At 43.4% G+C, this 20,129-nt stretch overlaps 1 protein-coding gene across 3 annotated transcripts in view; it reads right to left on the reverse strand.

The window, feature by feature from the left end:
• Positions 1-826: 826 nt before the first annotated feature.
• Positions 827-20,129, reverse strand: part of Tmem164 (transmembrane protein 164) — a 161,810-nt gene continuing 142,507 nt past the window's right edge. For all 3 annotated transcript variants that reach the window (XM_055604975.1, XM_055604976.1, XM_055604974.1), the window contains 2 exons: positions 6,877-6,977; positions 827-5,200 (listed from right to left, as the gene is read on the reverse strand). In XM_055604975.1, the coding sequence (XP_055460950.1) occupies positions 4,994-5,200; positions 6,877-6,977 (308 nt within the window). In that variant the 3' untranslated portion in view covers positions 827-4,993. The remainder of the gene's footprint in view (positions 5,201-6,876; positions 6,978-20,129) is intronic.

Raw genomic sequence — 20,129 nt, forward strand, 5'->3', positions numbered from 1 at the left:
TACCTGCACTGACTGTCACTGTGCATCCCTTCTAGAAGTGGCAGCATCAGCTGGCTGTTCCCAAAGCTCACTGTTATCTTGCTCACTCTTCTTCAAGGGACCACCTGACACAGCATGGACACTGCTGTGTCATTAAAGGACATTTGAAGGCTGTGGGCCAGATGTCAACATGTTTCAAAGTTGCATTTTTTCCTTGTGTGTATATGTGCTCACCCACATTTGTGTCTGCAAACGTCAAAAATGAATGACCAGTATCTTTATTTATCTTCTCTTGTCACTGTATTTTTTTTAAACAGTGTCTCTCACTAAACACAGAGGTTACACTGATTAGATAGAGATTCTAGCAAGGCCCTAGAATCTATCTCCAACAGTAAGAGCTGAGGTTAAAAGTTCATGCTGCTGTTACTTGACTTTTACATATGTACTGGTGATTCAAACTCAGGTGCTTTTGCCTGTCCAACAAACAATTTGCTCATCTCCAAAGCCCCAACGTTGTATTATTGACCTCAGCCATCTAGCCTAGCCATGTCCTGTATACCATAGCACAAAGAGAGCCTATGTCTCTAACTGATGAGTTTCCCTTAGAGTAAATGGCCTGGTAGGCCCCAGGAACCTTGGTGGAAGTACACAATGTGTGGGAAATCAAGACCAATTCACTGTTCTGTCCATGGGGTCAAGCTGTGCTGAGAGCCCAGCTGCCCTGGCTTTGGGGTGGGGGTGGGGGGTAGGGTGGCTACTTCATGACACACAAGGCCAACAAATGATCACTTTTGTCTATTCTGCAAAGCCTTCTTGAGAGGGTTCTGAGAAGCAAGGCCAGGGCACCTGAGTTCTCATAAATCTTTTAATAACAGTAAATGAAGAAAACATAGTAACAATAAGTCCCATGGGGAGGGTTCCTTTCATTCAGGGATCTTCAACAGCAGAAACACCTGAGGCTAAATTCAAAATGCTAAGTACACAAATTAAGGACCATTTATTTCCAAAGGTGGTTGCAGAAACCACTTTAGTACAATCAAAGAGATTTTACAAAACAGAGAAAATACATTACAAAAACACCCAAAGAGGAGAGGTAGACTGGAGGTGGGGAGGAACGCCCCAGAAGCAGCCTGACAAAGAGGCTCCATCTTGCTGCCATCTAGGGATTTCAGAGACTGGCTCCCAGGAGAACCCTGCACATGAGGGTACATGGCAGGCTCAGCTTGAGAAGAAGGATGGAGGCTTTCACCAATGCCCAGAAGAAATAATTGTATACCATTCAATCCTGTTCTCTTCACTACAATTACATCAAATAAATGAAAAATGCTTTAAAATCTAACATAACACTGACACCAAAATCAATCAAGAGTTTCCAAAAACATCATCCAAAACATCAAAATGACTTTTGTTTTTATTTTGTTTTTCACTGAGTAGGGATGGAGGTCTGCTCAGTGCCATGAGTGGCAAATCAGTGTATAAAAGTGTCACAGACAAGGGCAAGAGCAAGCAGCTTTGGTCTTCTTGTGCACAATGAACTCATTGCACATGCCAGAGGAAGACTGACTCCTCTAATAGGCTCCTCCCTCAGAAAGGGCAGGGCCAGGAGGAGACAGGACACCTCTTCTGGGTCTGGGATCTTCCCAAGTTACCTGAGAGGCCTGGTCCTGGCTCACTAAAACCAGCAGCAATATCTTGTCCTACAGCATCAGAAGCCCCCCCCCCCCAACCTCCCAGCTTTCCTCCCCTCCAGGCCTCGCTTGCAGTAGAAACAAATTAAGAAACTCTTCTTCCACAGAAGACAAGTGACAGAATTCCAGGGAAGTCTATTTAGAAGCTGGAGAGTTTAAAGGGCCCTTTATCATCTCCTCAACACCTATCCCAACTCTGGGCATTACCTAACCCCAGTTCTACTGCATAGAGCCCTGCTGACACTTATCTATCCATGAGAAATGTGTAATTATATCATAAAACACTGAATCATCCATGATCACACAAAGCAAACCCATGACAGAGGCTATATATCAAAAGGGATAGTCTGGCAGGAAGGCTGAGGAACCATAGAAAAAAGTGCACTGCTGACCCCACTTAGCCCATGTAGACCCCGTAGACCACCCCCACCCTTACAAAGAAGTCCACAGAAAGATGAAGGACAGACTTAGAAAGGTGGAGGTGGTGGCTCCCCAACCCCACAGTATGTCATGGAATGACAGAAGAACATGCTGCTAGGCTTCTGAGAGGATACTGGGCCAAGTCTTATATATACCCAACCGGATACTGGGGGTGGGGACTTTTAAGCAGGGAAGACAGCTTAGCCAACTGTACTTGTTGACCCAGCCCCATGACCATGGACAAGGAGGGCTTGAGGATGCATTGATCCCTCTTACTGGCCATCTCTCTAGCATTCTCACACAGGCACAGAGCCCACACATGCTGGTAGATTGCACATAGAACTTTGGCCAAGGTGGTTAGGGAACAAACAGCCTTCCTGCAGACAAGAGAGGCCTGAGGAGGAGCTACAAAGTCAGGGCAAACTGTCTTCTCTTTTCTTGTACCACAGACAGTAAAGTGCAGGCTTTTGGACATACTTGGGGGCAACTCCTAAGACAAAGTGCTAAGACATATCTCCATGTGGGCTCAGACCAAGGAAAGAGTGAGATTTAGGCAGTGAAGATGTTCCCTGTTCTCCAACACCTTAAATGCAGGCTAAGGCTCCCTACGGAATCTGTTAAAGGCGCCACAATCTGTTTCTTTAACTTCCTTATGTATGAGTCAACCTAGGCCCCTGTATGCCCCCTTTCATTTTCTTCCCAATAGGTATGTCTGACTCTGGCCTGGCCATGCCAGGCAACACGGCTTTGAATTTCCTCTCTTTCTTTGAGCACTAGGAAATGCTTACCAGAAATCGTCTGCTGAGCTGGTGCCAAAGCAGAGGCAGGCTACTGGAGGAATGCCAATGCAGGGCAAACCAAGATGCCTTAGCAACCTGGGCCATGATGCCTCAGATGGGGAAGAAGCATGTGAGGTACTCCCACCTCTGTGGCATTCTGGAATTGATTCCCTCAGCCGAGGCCCTACATCACTGCAGATAGCAGCTCCATGTTGTGGCAGGAGCGGAGTCAAGCCTCATGGACTCTTTTCCTATGACCTCTTCTCCACACTCTTATTTTATAGAGAGGTTCAGGATCAGGGAGGCCTTCACATGTTCTATGCATTCCCCGACTTCTCGAAGTGGAAAGGGCAAACCAGCAACTGAAAAAGTGAGGGTAAGAGACAGCAAAGGGAAGCTTGGCATGGCCCTCACAAATGGCAGAGAGGGGAGATGCCATGGCATGAGCTCAAAGGGAAGAAGCATAGTATGAGTTCTTACTTTCTTACTTTCAGTACTTCAGACTCGATCACGTCATGGTCAGGTGGCCCCTCCCAGAGAAGCTTCCCTTAGTTTCCATTTCCTCTGACAGACTCTCCTGCAGTTGTTTTCCTTGCAAATCCATTTTGTAAAATCATGGCCACCAAGTCACTGAAGCTCAGTTTAGGCCTAATACCCACAAACTCACACTGAATACTGCAACTGGCACAGGGTATTGGGGTAGTCATGTTACACACTTCTCTCTATTCTTAAGCAAATTTCTTCCTACTAAAGGTTGCCAAGGAGTCAGCAACTACAAAGACACCTGTACCCATTTTGTGGTCCACACATGACTAAGTACTTTTCAGGTCCACATATGACTAAGTACCTTTCAACCAAAGCACCTCCCTTCAGAGGACTTGATCCACTGGTGGTTCCCTTTTAATCTACAGATGGGCTTTGGACATTGTCAAGCTGTAGAGTCTAGCCACACAAAAGATATCTAACCTTCCTGAAACTGCCTTCAGGAGCAATGGACATGTCCTCTAAGTGCCACGAATGGCTCGAGAATACCTTTCCGAAATACAAGAGTTTCCCCATTTCAGACATCCAAAAGACAAACAGCCAAACAGCACCCAAGCCCCAACCCAAGCTCACTCCTCCCTGAAGCAGCTTCAGACAAAGAGGAATAAACAGACACATACAGAGACAATGAGGATGGTTCAAGGGGCAGCTGAGACTAGACTGCTGCCTATTAATAATGCATGTAACACAGAGTGTGATTCAGATCATGGCTTTCTCAAGTTGCCACTCAACTTCATTTATTTCTTAATTTCTGTGCTCGATTCAGACTGGGATGTAGATCTGATCTCAGCTTTCATAGTAAAGGATTTTTTTTTTTGGGGGGGGGGTTGTCCTGCCTAGTACTATGTACACCTTTACCCTCTTACTTCACATTCAACACACCTCTCTACAGAATCTTGCCCTTGGGCTGTACATTGCTATCACCATCCATCCCAGGCAGCGCCTAGAAGGATTGGCTCGGTGGCTCCTTACTGTGAGTCATGGGACACTAGTCACTGGAAGAATCTATTTTGACTATGAGCTGTGAAGTCCCTTGGCTCTGGGCTTTGCCACTGGTATAGAAACAAGGCCTTGGTCCCCTTCTGGTGGGAGCTATGCTGGAGATTAAAGGGGATCCCAGCATGAGCCTGGAGGTCCCTGGCAGTGGAGAAATGAACCCAACATCATTTCACTGCTGGGATGCTGGAAGAACTACTGCTTTTTGTTCCCTGCTTCCTCAACTGGCTGTTGTTAAAAGCACCAACAAGCAGTGTGAAAGGGGCCACTGACTACCATTTCCCCGGGTAAGGCCACGCAGAGAGTGGGGCACAGTGGGGCCCCAGAGCCCAGGGGAAGAAAGGAAGAAGCTCCATCGCCAGCACGTTCCCTGGATACAAAAAGCTATCCATGGGGAACATCTGGGAAGGGAAGATTGGAAGAAAGGGACAGAGAGGAGGAAAAAAGGAAATAGACCAAGGATACTATTGCCCTTTCCCATGATTTTGTCAAGAACTGGGTGTTCTCTGGGTCAAATCAGGACTTGCTTTCTCAGCGAGAAACAAAACAAAACAAAAAACAAAATAAAAAACCAAAATCCAAGCACCTTCAGTCTATTTTCTTGGCTGGAAGCCGGAGCAAATCCAGCAGATATTTACACAAGGGCCCAGCCATGTATGTGAACAGGATGACCAGCTTCCCGTGGGTCATGGTCATGAGAGTCTGGTGTCCCGAGGCCCAGATGCGATACCAGGGGCCGTAGAATGGGTCTGAGATGGCCGGACACAGCATGTTGTTCAAATTCACTTCGGTGACCTGCAGGGACAAGGGAAGTAGAGTGAGCGTTCGCCATCCCGAGGCTTCCTCTGGCTATCGCCAGTTCGGCCATCTCTCCCTAGTAGTAACTGGACAAGGTGGGATTGACCTGTTCATCAAAGGAGCTTCTTTTCTCTAGGCTTTCTGAGTGGGTGATATAGGTCACTGTCCTGGGCAAAAGCTATTCACTTTTGCTCAGTCTTGCTTTCCAATTGGGCCCAGAGTCCATTGTCATTCCTACACATTTATTGTGTGCCTAGCTCCTGGAGAGATTATGGGATTATAAAAGGAAAAGCTGTTAACTGCATGGTTGTCTCTCCAAGTAGCAAGGAAAATCAGTTTACTGCATAATGCCTCAAACTAGATGGTGCCCACTAAGCTTTGAGTATACAGAGGTGTGAAGGAAGTGGCACTTGAATGAACTCATGAGAGATGGACAGGGGTTATGGCGAGGAGTGGGTGAGTAGAACTTTCCTGGTTGTGGAGGGGGGGAGCATGTAGCAGAACACAACATGTATAATGATATGAGCATACTGACACTCCTGGAATCCAGCATGTCACTAGAAAGCACCAAGACCTAAGGAGGTGTGTGCAAGGAAGAATCATTCCTTCCCACAAGCACAGGCAGCATTCACACTACTGGTGAAGATCTCCGGCTACCTCCAGCAGACCAGAGCAAGGAAGACAAAGTGAGCACTTCTACAAAGGCATTGGGAACATCCAGTTACTCGGCCTTATCAAACAAGGCCACACAAGGTTCCACATGACTAACACTACATTAATGCCAATTGCACAAAACCAAATACGGCACTCTTGCCCCAAGGACAGCCCCAAGCCTGCCTTCCAGAGCTCTTAAAACAAACCCTTAACACTGGGCGGGTATGGTGGCACACACCTGTAATCCCAGCACTCTGGGAGACAGAGGCAGGTGGTCTGTGAGTTTGAGGCCAGCCTGGTGTACATAGGGAACCCAGGACAGCCAAGGCTACACAGAGAAACCCTGCATCAAAAAAACAAAACACACAAAAAAGACAAGTCTTCACTATTTGTCAAGGAAGCTGGACTTTTGTATCATGTTACAGTGAGGTAGAAAATTCCTTTTCCTCACCCAGCCATGACCTTTCCCTCCTCACTTAGACATCGATATATACCTTTGCATTATCTGTGCTATTGGACTCTGAATAATTCAACATTAAGGGCAGCTATTGTCCATATTCTAGGCAGTTCTTGTACTACAGAATGTTCTGGGGCTCCTAACCCTTCACATCCACTGACTACACAGTTGAAGGGAGGGTCTCCTGAAGGACCTGGGAACCTACCCAGAGTGGACCCAACATAAGAGGCCACCATAAGGCCCAGGACCATCATAATAATGCCATGAGGTCCACGGCAAAGCACTTGCCAGTTACAGGTCATTATTTCAGACCCAAGTAGCCATGAATTCAGGTTATCCTTGCCTCCCCAGAAATGAAGGAACAGCTATAACTGAACTATTTGGAGAGGCCAAGACTTTGGATCAAAAGTCAGTATCCCATATACAACAACCTGATGTACTTGCCTTTAGCATCGTGTATTTTTTTTTTCAAAACAAATTAATACAACAGCACCAGCTAGGATTATCAAGATTTATAAAGAACTCCAAACAGACAGGAGAGAGGGGAGCTAAGTGAACTTACCAGGCCGAGGATCTGCAGGATGCTGAAGTGGTAAAAGAACATGAGACCCGTTGAGAGAAGAGCCCACTGGAAACTGCTGAGGGGCTCTGGGGTGTAAGCACCTGGAGGAAGAGGGGAGATGGTGAGCCGAGAGGAATAGTGACCCACTTTTCCTCCTCTGCTCACAAATGTGCAGGTGCTGAGGTCATGGCCACAGCTGTAGCAAGCTTGGTGTCTCTTTCATTTATTAATGATAGCATCTCCCAAGGGACCCTCATGCTTAGCTAGGAGCCATGATAGTCCTTTCTTGACCTGCTTATGCCAGCTGATGTTGCACCATTAGAAAGCAATGGTTCTGTTTCATTCTAAAGGTAATTCATGAATATTAAAAGGTGATTTAGAATTTAAAACAACTGGAAAGAAGATAGAAGCAAAGGAGGAGAGCATTCCTAGCACTCAACTACTAGAAAAGAATCCTCACTAATACATTGCTGTGTCTCCTTGGCCATTTTCTCCACACCTCAGGATTAATTTTTAAAATTAATACTTGAATTAGTACTACATATCTGTACGTGTAACTGTCTGTATGAATATTTATTTCCTCATGATTCTAAATAGTATGAAAATGTTTATATTGAAGTCACATAAATTTGGGTACAAATTTTGACTCTATCATTCATAAACTGTTTGGTTCTGAAAAGCTTTTAACACTTTTGCAAATCTTACTTGTCCACCAAATTGGGATCATTGTAACCATGAGGTCTGGCATAACATGGTGGCTCAATGAGCATCAATGTTCTCTTACTGTCATCCTTAAATCTAGAGCCCTTATAAATGTCTTTTTCAGTGGTTGTGCCATTTCTCAACTACTAAACAACTTCTCCCAGGAACACCAAATAATAGCTTTCCACTCCTATTGCTGCTGGGAACTATCATCTCTGTAGGCCTGGATGCATTTCAGAACTTACAGAGCAGGGACTTGTTATACCCAATGCTGCAGATGTCTCTCTGGTTGGTTATTTGGAAGGGGTGCTTCAAAAAGTGACCCAAAATACACCTTCCTATTCCCCAACATAGGGGTGACACCATCTGCAGAATCTTCCACTGACTCTTCCCTTTGTCCAACAATTGTAAATATCTAGTATTTTGTAATAAGATAAGGTCCCACAGTTTGAAAAATATAGTCAGCAATAACAACATAGCAAGCTTGGGGTAGGGGGATGGAGACCAGTCCTTCCTGTCATGGGAAGACAGAACTCAGCCTGGGAGTCAGGAGTGGAGGTGGGGTAAGGAGTGTTTCTTGATAGAGGCAGCATTGGAGCAGAGTTCTGAGAAAGGAATAGAACTGCAGAAGGGGCCTAGGCCTTCCGATCTGCACACAGACACACATGAAGCAGACTATTCAGAGTGGTACATGTAAGGTAAGAGTTTAGTGGTGGTGGCGTGGCTTGGGGTATGATGGCTCAACAGGTAAACTTGTGTATTGTTCATGCCTGATGACCTGACCATGGGACACAAGTAAAAAAAAAAAGCCAGATTTGGTAGTGTATATCTATAGCCCTAATATTCCTACAGTAAGCTGGAAGGCAGAGACAGAATAATCACCTGAAAGTTTGCGGTGCTATCCCAGAGAATGCAGCACAACATAAACAAGAGACACCATGCATCAAAACAAGGTAGAACAAGAGACTCAGTTCCCAGAAGTTGTCCTCTGACTCCACATGCATGTTATGGCACAGGCATGATCATACTCATGTATATACATCTCTCTCATGTGCACATATAACTTACAAAAGTAATAAAATAATAATAATAATAATAATAATAATAATAATAATAATAATAATAATAATAAACCCAGTAAAGTCACAAGGAGAGTATAATGGAGGCAGTGAGTACAATGTTAGCTAAGCTGGTCTGTCCAAGCTGGGCCACGTGAGCCTCACGAAGCTATTCTGAGGGCTTTGGGCTACATATGTACAACAGAACTGCAAAGTCAAATGTGTCATGTTTCACAGTGGTTCTAGGAAGCCAGAGCATGATTAAGACTAAGAGATACTTGGGAACACTACAGGTTTGTAAGCAGAAATCACATGCCCTTGTAAAGAGTGCAGCTACATCTCAGCTCTGCCAGACACAGCATTGCAAGAATATGGCTCAAGAGGTGCCTGTTTCTTGCTTTTTCAAAGAAAAGCCAGAAGCATGAAACTTAATGTGGAATGTCTGATTTTTTAAATGCAGGCAATTATTCAAAATGTTTTAAGAATACTCAATGGACCAAACAAAACATGTATTGCAGATGTATTTTAGTCCTTGGGAGGCCAGCTTTGTACTCTGCTACATACAGAGCCACTAAAAGCTGCAGGAAGTTTGAGGAATGTGAGTGCTGGCCATTCTGATTAGGGTAAGGGCCAGTATAATGTAGAGAGTAAAAACAGGGGTGTTGGCAGAGGGACTGCTCCAGGAGCCTAGAGAACAAGGCAGTGTCTGGTGGTAAAAAGCAGGATACCTCCGGAAGAGAGGAGGTGGAAAATCAGAAGGATAGGGTAAAAGACAGGAGGGTATAGCTGAGGGAGAGGAAGGACAGTAGCGACTCTTGGAGTTTTAACTAATTGCTTGACCATCACTAGATTGATGATGCCATTTATTGCAATGAAGAAGAGAAGCAGCAGCAAATTGAAGGAAGGGTAAAGGAAATATGAAGTCTAGTTTATACATGTTGAAAACAGAGTACCTGTCTGTGAAATACCCACATGAAAACATTCCTGCAGTGACCACATATGCTCTAGAACATAGAGCATGATGGGTGACACTATGGACACCCAGAGCCTAGAAGGTATGGTATTCAAATTCTGGATTTTAGAGCTTTGGGCAAATCTCAGTTTCTCTTCAACTCAGCTCTTCTCATCTGTATAATGGAAAAGGCACTACCTCATTCACAGAGCATATGACGGATGACACAGTTATAATATGGTACCAGGGATTTAACAAATGCCTGTTACTTTTATGATCTGAACCACAAATTCCAGGAAGAGGATGCGTTGAACATAAAAAGATGGGCGACATCAGCACAAAGAGAACAACAAAATCATGGAAACATGTACACAGAAGAAAACAAAGTCATGGAAACATATGTACACTGAAGAAAACAAAATCATGGAAACATATGTACACAGGGAGAGAGTAAGAAGACCAAAAATGAGATAGCAAGGAACAAGTGCTAGAAGGGGGAGTAAGCAGGAAGAGATAAGTCGAGTGACTGAAGCCAGGGGATATTCTATAGAGTTCATTCTGGACATGTTGAAGTATCTGTGGTTTATGATTTGGTGTCGGGATATATTTATAGCTGTCTTTGGCCACAACTGCCCCATGGGTTGGACACGCCTTTGAGACCCAATGTTCCACAAAGTCGTGAACCTTGTATGTCATTCCAATAGCCAAAACAGTACTTGGTTGGTAACAATGCATTGAGCAATATACTGGGAATGTGAACACTGGTCTGCCTGATATGTGAGTGTGAGCTGGACACCATTTTGTCACTCTAGTTTCTGAGGCCACATGGAGGAAGAAGAGACCTGGAAGGCTGACAGGTGCCCAGGCTTTTACACATTCCAAAGCCTCCATCTATCACTTTCTCGGCAGTCTTTTTATTCCCTCTGACTTCTGCTCAAAGGACCCCACCCCAATGCATCTGAGTGGTAGTGACATGTCTCAGGTAACAAATGGTGGGGCAGGAGTGGACATGAATGTGGGTGTCTGTCCTTGCCCAGTAGCCAGCTCAGCAACCACAGTTCTAGGGAAGGAGGAGATGAGGATTCAAGCACAGAACAGCCATTCCTTCCCTCTGATACTCCCATGTTGTGTTCTGTGTTCTGGCAGGAAAGGATCACTCAGATACTATCATAAGACATGTTTCTCAGTGTTCTCACTGACCCTTCACAGAGCCCCATGTTTGCATCATCCTCTCTGAGTTGCATCATCTCTCCCAACCAGACTGACTGTTGACAGAGGGAGGGGGATCTTCCCTAAAGCCCCTCTTTACCTCAGCCCTACATGCACTGTGGACACTCAAGCAATGCTCACTACGTGGGCAAACAGCTGACACAGGTTTGCTAAGAAATCATAAAAGTGTAGTTTTCGTTCAATGCTAGTACTATGAAGACTGTCATCGAATACCTATAAAATCCAACCCACAAAGCACCTTTATCTGCAAAAAGATATTTATACATGTTTTCTCTGTAATATTGAGAAACTGGAAACAAACCAACTAGGGAGATAGGTTAGGTAAACTATAATACCTCATATTGTGCAATAGTCCACTGCCATTCAAATGGCAATCAGATTGCCCATGCATGAAGAAACCATTCCAGGTGAGTAACAAGTATAAAAGGCAGAACATCAAACAGTACAGACATGAGAGAAAACACAATGTAATAGCTTAAAAGCAAAGGCCTGGGGGTGGGGGGTCAGACAGCTTCAAGTTCCCCATGGGAATGAACCTGAGCAGATCACACTTCCTTTAAAGTTGTTTTCCTGTATAGGAACTAGAAGCAGCATCCATTCCTCAGGGCTGAGTAGTGGAGTAAGACATTACAGAAAGCAGATGCAGCAGCTAGCCTAGCATGGTGAAATTTTCACCCCAGGGATCACAGGCATACGAACTCATACACAGGCAGGAAGAGGAGGGACATTCTAGGGCAATGGGGAGGTGGACAACTCCTCTGTGAAGGGAGACTGCCTATGGCAAATATGATCTATATTCCATTTCCTTCAAAAACCACAGTTAAAAAACACATTATGCACTGATAACCTAGCCTATAGGGATATATGCAAGTTGTATACAAACCCACATAATTCTCTTTGCTGGAGACCTGGATATGGCCCTTGGGATAATCCTGGGAAAAAAAAACAGTTTTCCTCAAAAGGAAAATAGAAACTGAATTGCTTTCAGGAAAACTCAACACATCATAAAAATCTTTTTTTTCCTACTTTAAGAAAGTATGTAACATTTTTCTGCTAGCATTTTCTGTCCCAGGAGGATAGGAGCGCGTCATCAGTAAAGGTAGGGAGAAACCAAGATAATAGTTTCTGTAAAATTGATTTCTGCCAGAAGGAAGCCGTAGGAGTACTGGGAGCCAAGGCAATTGCTCCAGCAGTAGCAAGGACCCCCAGAGGCCTTCCCAAGGGATCTTTCTCTCCTACACACTCACTCATAGAGGATGACACCAAGGACTTATCATCCCATCTTCCTGCTTCCTTCAACTCACTGACTTTTTTGTGCTACCCACTCATTTAATATCTATGACGCAGGTTGGACTCCATGACAAGGGTAGGGAAACAATCTTGGCTATCTTCTGCCCTTTACAATCTATTGCAGTCGACAAGTTGCAGGTGACAAATGGAGGAGGAGCTAACATGGTGACTGGGGATACTGAATAAGAGAAGAAACTGGAGAGGGTCAGAGTTCAGGAAATATGAACAACAGGAAGCAACTGACAGGACAGAACAAACATTCTAGGCTGGAGGTGTAGCCGGAGGAGAGGTATATGGGTGTTAGTGGCATACTGTTTGCATGCAATTACGTGCAGTTCCTTGTTACGGGAGAGCACAAGAATGCAAGAGGAGTCCTGTGTCAGTAGGTAGCTAGAGAGACAAGAAAACAGAACATAATATAGGAAAGACCTTGTTATCCAGGCCAAAGAACTTGGCCTTTATCCACTATACAATGAGAGGCTACTGAAGGGTTGTTAAGAGACAAAAAAGGTCAGATACGTGTCTCGGCCAGCTGGATGGCTCCCGAAGCACTGGAGATAGTGGGCCAGAGGGAAGCAGAACTGAAGACAGACTCAGATACTGCTGTGCTGACACAGATGGCTTGGCCCCTTGCCAAGGGCCATCTATAGGAACTTCCAGGTCTCTGACTTCAGGAATTAACAGGAGTTTTAGGGGAGAGAGGAGCTCAGGTTAGAGTACAACACTGAATACTATAAGCTATACTGGCAGATACCTCCATTGGGTTATGGCTTCCCAGGTCTAGCACTTAGGAGAGGGAAACAGATTGGTTTGTGGCTAAAATTCACAAAGAAGAGTCCACAAAATGAGGCTACAGTTCTAAGAACAGGGATCTGGAAAACAGCAATATTTAGACAGCTAGAAAAAAAAAAACCATAAGAAGATGAGTTTGATGATGAAACTACAGAAGCAGGTATCCTAAAAGTTGGGAGAACAGAGTTAAAGAAGAGCCAGCTATGTTAAATGCTCTACCATTGCTACTAGCTAGAAGACAGATCCAGTAGCATAATTTAAATGCATATGCTTAAACCAAAGATCTGTTTCCTCACTCATGTAAGCCACAATTCAAGTGCTCAATAGCCACAAATGCCCAGTGACTGCCATATCAGACAGTGCAGGCATAAACCACTTTCATGATCATAGAAGATTCCAGTGTGGATACCCTTCTCCTGGGGGTGGGGGTGGACTAACAGAGTCAAGACACACATTCCAGAGTTCACAAATGTGGTGGCCACTGGTGCTTTTCCTATGACAGTTTCAAGAGAGGAGCTATAAAAGAGTGAAGTGGCAAATATATTTTCCTGTCAAACAAAGCAAGGAAGTGAATTCCAGAAAAAGGTGTCAGAATATAACGCCACATAGAAATGATAGGGCCAGTCACCCTGCACTCTCAGTCTCTTCTCTGAATGCCTCCTTGCAGCCTTCTGTAATTTTCTTTTACATTTTTTTTCTGAGACAGAATCTTGTAACCAAAGCCAGATCTTGAACTTGCAGAAATTCCTTGGCCTTAGCCTCTCAAGGTCTGGGTTTATAGGTGTGAACCACATCTGACTCAACTTCTTGTTCTTTCACAACAGACCTGTCCCTACAAGTCATCTGCTGCCTCGGCAGCCCTCTACAGTCCCCTTTCTCTAACCCCATGGCATCGTGTTAGATAGAGCAGCACTTGCTTGCTTTTCATTGCTCTTTCGGGACTGCTGGTTCTCCCTTCATCCTAAATCCACACAACTGCCATTGTACTGCATAGCATTTCTCCCTTTGGCCATCAACCATAGATGATGGATGATGGCCCTTTTGCTCTGAAAATATTGGTACCTTGCTTGGTACCACTCTCTCCAAAACCATTCCTGTCCTAATTGTTGCTCATTGCTACATGTCCCTGGAAGAATCTTCCAGGATCCACTCAGCTCTTTGGTCTTGTTCCCATTGCCACATTACAGCCATTCACTTTCATGAATGAAAGCCTGAGACCCTGTGATAAGGAACAGCTGTATCCTCTTTCAGATCACAAAGACAAGTGTTCCCCCTTTGGCCATCGTTATTACCTTTCCTGCTCATTTCTTCAAACCATGAACCCACCTGGTCTTTTTTACAATAGAAATCTGTGATCCTACCGTCTTTTCATTCAACACTCTCTCCTTCCTTTCTTAAATCCCATGCCCTGTTATTCTGATTATCCTTTGCTGACATCTTTGTCTCCTCTCACTATGGCTGGGAAAAGAAAAAAACAAAAACAAAAAAAAAAAAAAAAAAAAAAAAAACGAAAAACAACTCTGCCCCAGTTAAATGTCATTATCTTTCTCCCCTTGCCTGTCCCTCCACAGCTTAACATGGCTGGAGAACAGCAGTGGCACTGACTATCCTCATGTTTCATTTGTGGTCACAGATCTGAAGTGCATCTTTCATGTTGCCAGGCAATCACACTATATTCTCCTGCCCATTCACACTGTCTCTTTCTGGGGTCATGATTTAACATCTTCTCTCTTCTCGAACCTTTAATACTTTCCTCCCAGCCTCACTGTCAAAAGATGACCTGGGTGCCACTTCCTCCTCCACCTAGAAAAGGGGAATTACACAAAACATCTCAAGCCCCCAGAAGCACATTTAAACACCTACACACATTAACACTTGCTGGGTTTGCTCTGCCTTCATCTCTGTGACCCAGAAGAACTGTGAAGAGAGGGACTCAGTCAAGGACAGATTTTTCTTTAGGACCCTGCTACTACTCCCTCATCTACCTACCCTCCAACAAGGTTTTTTTCTTTCTCTTACTACGCTTGTTTCTGCTTTCCTACTGGGTTATTCCTGTGACATGAAAACAAACTAAACGTACAGAGATTGCTCTCATCTGAAAACAAGTACTTGACAGCTCCCCAGAGCTCCAGTAACTGCTTCTCTCCTTTAAAACGAAGATAGACTATCTTTACAACACATAGAATTGGCTATATCTGGACTGGCCAATGCAAGATCTGTTAGTCACATGTCACTCAGAGTTTGTTTGAATTGAGCTGTGATCTTGGTGTAGACACTGGATAGCAAAGTATATCTACTAAAATACTCTAGTCATAATTTTATATTGGTTACTTCTGAATAGTAGTTTTGCACAAACTTGTATAATAATATTTGTATAATAATATTATTATACAAAGTTTATATAACAATATTATATAATTTGTATGTTATATAATTTGCATAATAATATTAATTCTACATGTTTGCCTTACCTATTTTTAGCGTGGTTATGAACACCTGAAATTATATACATACCATATATTTTCATTAGATTCTCTGGTCTATTCTTACTCCAAATTCCTCTCTTCCTGCTCTCTCTTAAACCCACTTATATCAGGTTCCTCTTCCTCCACTACAACTGTTCCCATCAAAGTCACAAATGACCTTTTCATTTCTAAATCCAATAACCAACTTGCAGACCTCATTCTATGTACCAGTTCTTAAAGCATTTGGTTTCTGGGCTACTGCTTACTCTCAGCTATTTTCCTGCCTCCTTCCCTGCTTCTCAGCCTTCCTTGACATTTCTTCCCCCATGGTGCTGACCTCAAAATGATAGACATGATCAGGCTGTAGAACTCAGAACTCTGCTTACTTTTACCGTATAGAGTTGGTGTCAACAAACTTCATGGCTTTAATATGGTTCACATGCTGATGACTCCAAAATTTACGTCTTACCATGGACTTCCATCCTGAACTCTAAAATCAACAGCTACTGGGTGTCTCAACCTTAAGCAAAACTTCTGTCTTAGCTTATCACTGTACTAAAGGCTGCAAGTAAATTACAGTTTCTCAGAATCCAAACCACTCCACAACAACTTGTGTGTGTGACCAACAGGGCTCCATTACATGGTTTGCTTTAGACAATGGGACCTCCGAAAGAAAATTTAATAGGAGGTTTGAGACACACTTGAGCACTGGAGGTTGCCCTCTTTGAAATATTACCCTGACACCCACAATGCCATAAACAGCTGGGTGAATAGGCCCAACCATTCCAGGGTCTCAGCTGGGTCCAGTGAAGACTGGAAGAATTCTTAGTCAATTCAAGCTGTTTTCACAAACCACCATAGAGCAATGAAGGCTAAGAAATCCACAATCAAAAGTATCAAAGGTAGTTGGTTTCTACTTAGGGGTAACTTCTAGGTTTATAGATACCACCTTCTGGCTATGTGTTCCTCACATGACACAGAGAGGGTGAGGCTGCCAATTGAAGGTCTGCTCTCTAACAAGGGCATCGATTCCATCATGAAAGAAAATCTGATGACTTCCTCTATCCCTAACAATATCGCAAAGATGCAATTCTGAAGTATCATCCTATTGTGGGGCTCAGGTTCAATATATGAATGATCTTAGATGAACTTAATCAGTCCATAAAGAATGGACCAGTGGGTCTATACAACTGCAATAACTAATTCTAAGTGACTAAGTTTTAGGGATGGTTATTACCTAAAAGTACTTAATTGAAACAATAGCCACACACACACACCAACTCCCACACCCCAAGAAGGAATACACAATACCAAAAGCCTTCATTCAGTAAATTGTCGTCCATTTAGTTTGACCATGTCAAAAACCTTAGACTCACTCTTTTTTTCATTATTTATTTATTTATAAAAATTTATTCACTTTTATATTGAAGCTGTAGCTCCCTCCCTCATCCTCTCCCAATCCATCCTTTCTCCCTCTCCTCTCCTCCCATGACCTTTCCCCAGTCCACTGATAGGGGAGGTCCTCCTCCCTTTCCATCTGACCCTAGACTATCAGGTCTCATCAGGACTGGCTGCATTGTCTTCCTCTGTGGCCTAGCAAGGCTGCTCCCCTCTCAGGGGGAGGTGAACAAAGAGCCAGCCCCTGAGTTCATGTCAGACACAGCCCCCGCACCCACATGGACACTTAGCTGCCATAGGCTACATCAGGGGTTCTAGGTTATCTCCATGAATGGTCCTTGGTTAGAATATCAGTCTCAGAAAAGACCCCTGGGCTCAGATTTTTTGGTTCTGTTGCTCTCGTTGTGGAGCTCCTGTCCCTTCCAGGTCTTCTATCTCTCCCTTCTTTCATAAGATTCCCTGCACTCTGTCCAAAGTTTTGCTAGGAGACTCAGCATCTGCTTTAATACCCTGCTGGGTAGAGTCTTTCAGAGGCCCACTGTGGTAGGCTCCTTTCTTGTTCCTTGTTTTCACCCTCTTCTGCTGTCTATCATGTTTACATTTCTGAATGAGGATTGATCATCTTACCCAGGGTCCTCCTTCAATCTTAGTTCCTTTAAGTATACAAATTTTAGTATGATTATCCCATATTATATGGCTAATATCCACTTATGAGTACATACCATGTGCATCTTTCTGGGTCTGGGTTACCTCACTCAGGATGATCTTTTCTAGTTCCCACCATCTGCCTGCAAATTCCATGATTTCCTTGTTTTTAATTGCTGAGAAATATTCCATTGTGTGAATGTACCACAGTTTCTGTATCCATTCCTCAATTGAGGGACATCTGGGTTCTTTCCAGATTCTGGCTCTTATGAATAAAGCTGCTACGAATATGGTTAAGCAAATGATTAGGAATAGTGCTACCTCAAGATACAGCTATAACACCCCTAGGCATATAACCAAAATATGCTCAAGTATACAACAAGAACATTAGATTCACTCTTTACCTTTCTTCTTTTTTTTTCTCATCTTATATCTGATTCATCCATGAACTGTTGGTTGTACCTTTCACTTGTACTCAGAACCCAACACCATTTCCCTATCTCTACTCCATCCTATTCCAAGTCACCATCAGCCAGTTTCTCAATTATCACACGAAGCACCTACATTTTTCTCTGCATCTACCATTACACACTTGCATTCTAATATCAGCATAGCAAACAAGAAATGCTTTAAAAATTTAAATTAGACTCACAGATCTTTCACTCAAAAAAACCTATTACTTTCACCCATTTGTCTTACCTATTTTTAAAGTGATTATCATCTCTAACCTCATATCCCATTGTTTTCCCCTCTTCATATGGAACCAGCCACAATAGTTTATACATAGTTGCGGGAATAATTTATAAACATTTCTGCCTTGTAGCCATTACACTTGTTATCAACTCAGTTTGCCATATCTTTCCAATAGAGATCAAAGGGCTTGTTCTTTTGCCAGCTAGCCTTTGTTCACATATCACATTGTCAGGGAAACCTTCCCTTTAAATGAGGCTACATCATTCAAAATAGCAGCCCTCCGTGCCCATGTGGCAGCATCGCGTATTTTACTCTTGCTTTGCACTTGACATCTAACTTCGGTACCGTTTCTCTATTTCTTTACTATCTCCTCCCACATGGATGTAATGTCCGTGAAAGAAAGAATACTGACATGTTTTGCTCTTTGTGTTTTAGTCAGTAGCTACTACACTGCCAGACACCAGTGGGGATTCCAAAAATATTGATTTAAAGAATGGCATGAGTATGCTAGCATGCTGAAATACTACATATAGTCTAACATGCTTCATTAGAATTGTGTGATGGAGACAGATTAAGGGATTAAGGGCAGTTCAAGAAGAATCCAGCTTTACATATTTAGGGCATCACAGATCACGTTGAGACTGGGTTAAAATGTAGGTTCTGATGAGGGTGGTCTGGGCAGAGTGAGAGCCTCCACATACCTAAATATTTCCCTGGAGCTACTAAGGCTCATACTATGCTTCGACCAGTAAGTACTAGAATTTGTAGACTGAAAGACAGAAAAGAAGTAGGAAAATCAGGGAGAAAACTGCAACAAGAGACTGAACAGGGATGATCTAATCTAAACTATGAAAGGCTAGTGGGAATGAATCAGAAAGGATCAAGAGGTGAAATTGGCAGGATTTGATCACTGACTGGCTAAATGGAAGTTGGACCTACAAAGAGTTAAGAACTGCTGATTAACTTTAGATCCCTGGCCTGGATCATAAGCTAATTACTCAGTAGGATTGGAAACTTTGGGAAAGCTGAAGGTTTAAACCTAAGAAAGAGAATGACAAGCTCAGCTCCAGACAATGTTGCCTTCTTACTATCTGTGTCCTACAGATGAGACAGCTCCATTAACGCCTTTGTAAGGTTTTATCATTTTTTGAATATTTGGTATTCCCCCAAAGGTGTGGGTGGAGCCAGCGTCATGACTATACCTTGATACTGTTAACCTAAATCTATACATTAATCCACTGAAAGATTCATAATCAAGTGGACTTAATGCAGGGAAGTGGCTCACCGAAGGGATGCCCTGAAAAGATCTATCTTTTTTTCTGGCCCTTTTCTTTGTCTCTCTGCTTCCTGTCATCACAGGGTGAGAGCATTTCTGCCCCCACTATGTATGCCCTCTCTACCATGATGACCTGCTTTATCCATAGGCCTATATACAGCAGAACCAATTAACCATGGATCAAAAACTCAAAAACTCTGAGTCAAACTTCCCACCTTTTTTTCATTTAAAATTTTATCTTAAAAAGATATGCAGACAAAAACAAATATTTTCATTTAAAATTTGTAGCCTTTTTAAGTGGTGGAACAATTGTTCCCCAAATTTTCACATTAATTGGTATAATAGAGATGTATCATGTGGAATATGATATACAAAAAACTTGGTGATGCATCATTTGGATCTTCTGATTCCCCTAATATCCTAATTACCCAGGAACTATTTCAAAAAGGACTATCTCTGGCATGAACTCAGTGGCAGGCTCTCTGATCACCTCCCCCTGAGGGGAGGGTGCAGCCTTGCCAGGCCACAGAGGAAGATGATGCAGCTAGTCCTGATGAGACCTGATAGGCTAGGGTCAGATGGAAGGGGAGGAGGTCTTCCCCTATCAGCTGACTAGGGGAAGAGGCATAGGCAGGGAAGAGGGAAGGAAGGTAGGATTGGGAGGTAGACGAGGGAGGGAGCCACAGCCAGGATACAAAATGAATAAATTGTAATAAATAATAATAATTTTTTAAAAGCATAGATGGCAGATG

The sequence above is a fragment of the Psammomys obesus genome, unplaced genomic scaffold, assembly GCF_907164565.1.
Source record: "Psammomys obesus unplaced genomic scaffold, mPsaObe1.curated_primary_1811, whole genome shotgun sequence".
In the NCBI taxonomy this organism is placed as follows: domain Eukaryota; kingdom Metazoa; phylum Chordata; class Mammalia; order Rodentia; family Muridae; genus Psammomys; species Psammomys obesus.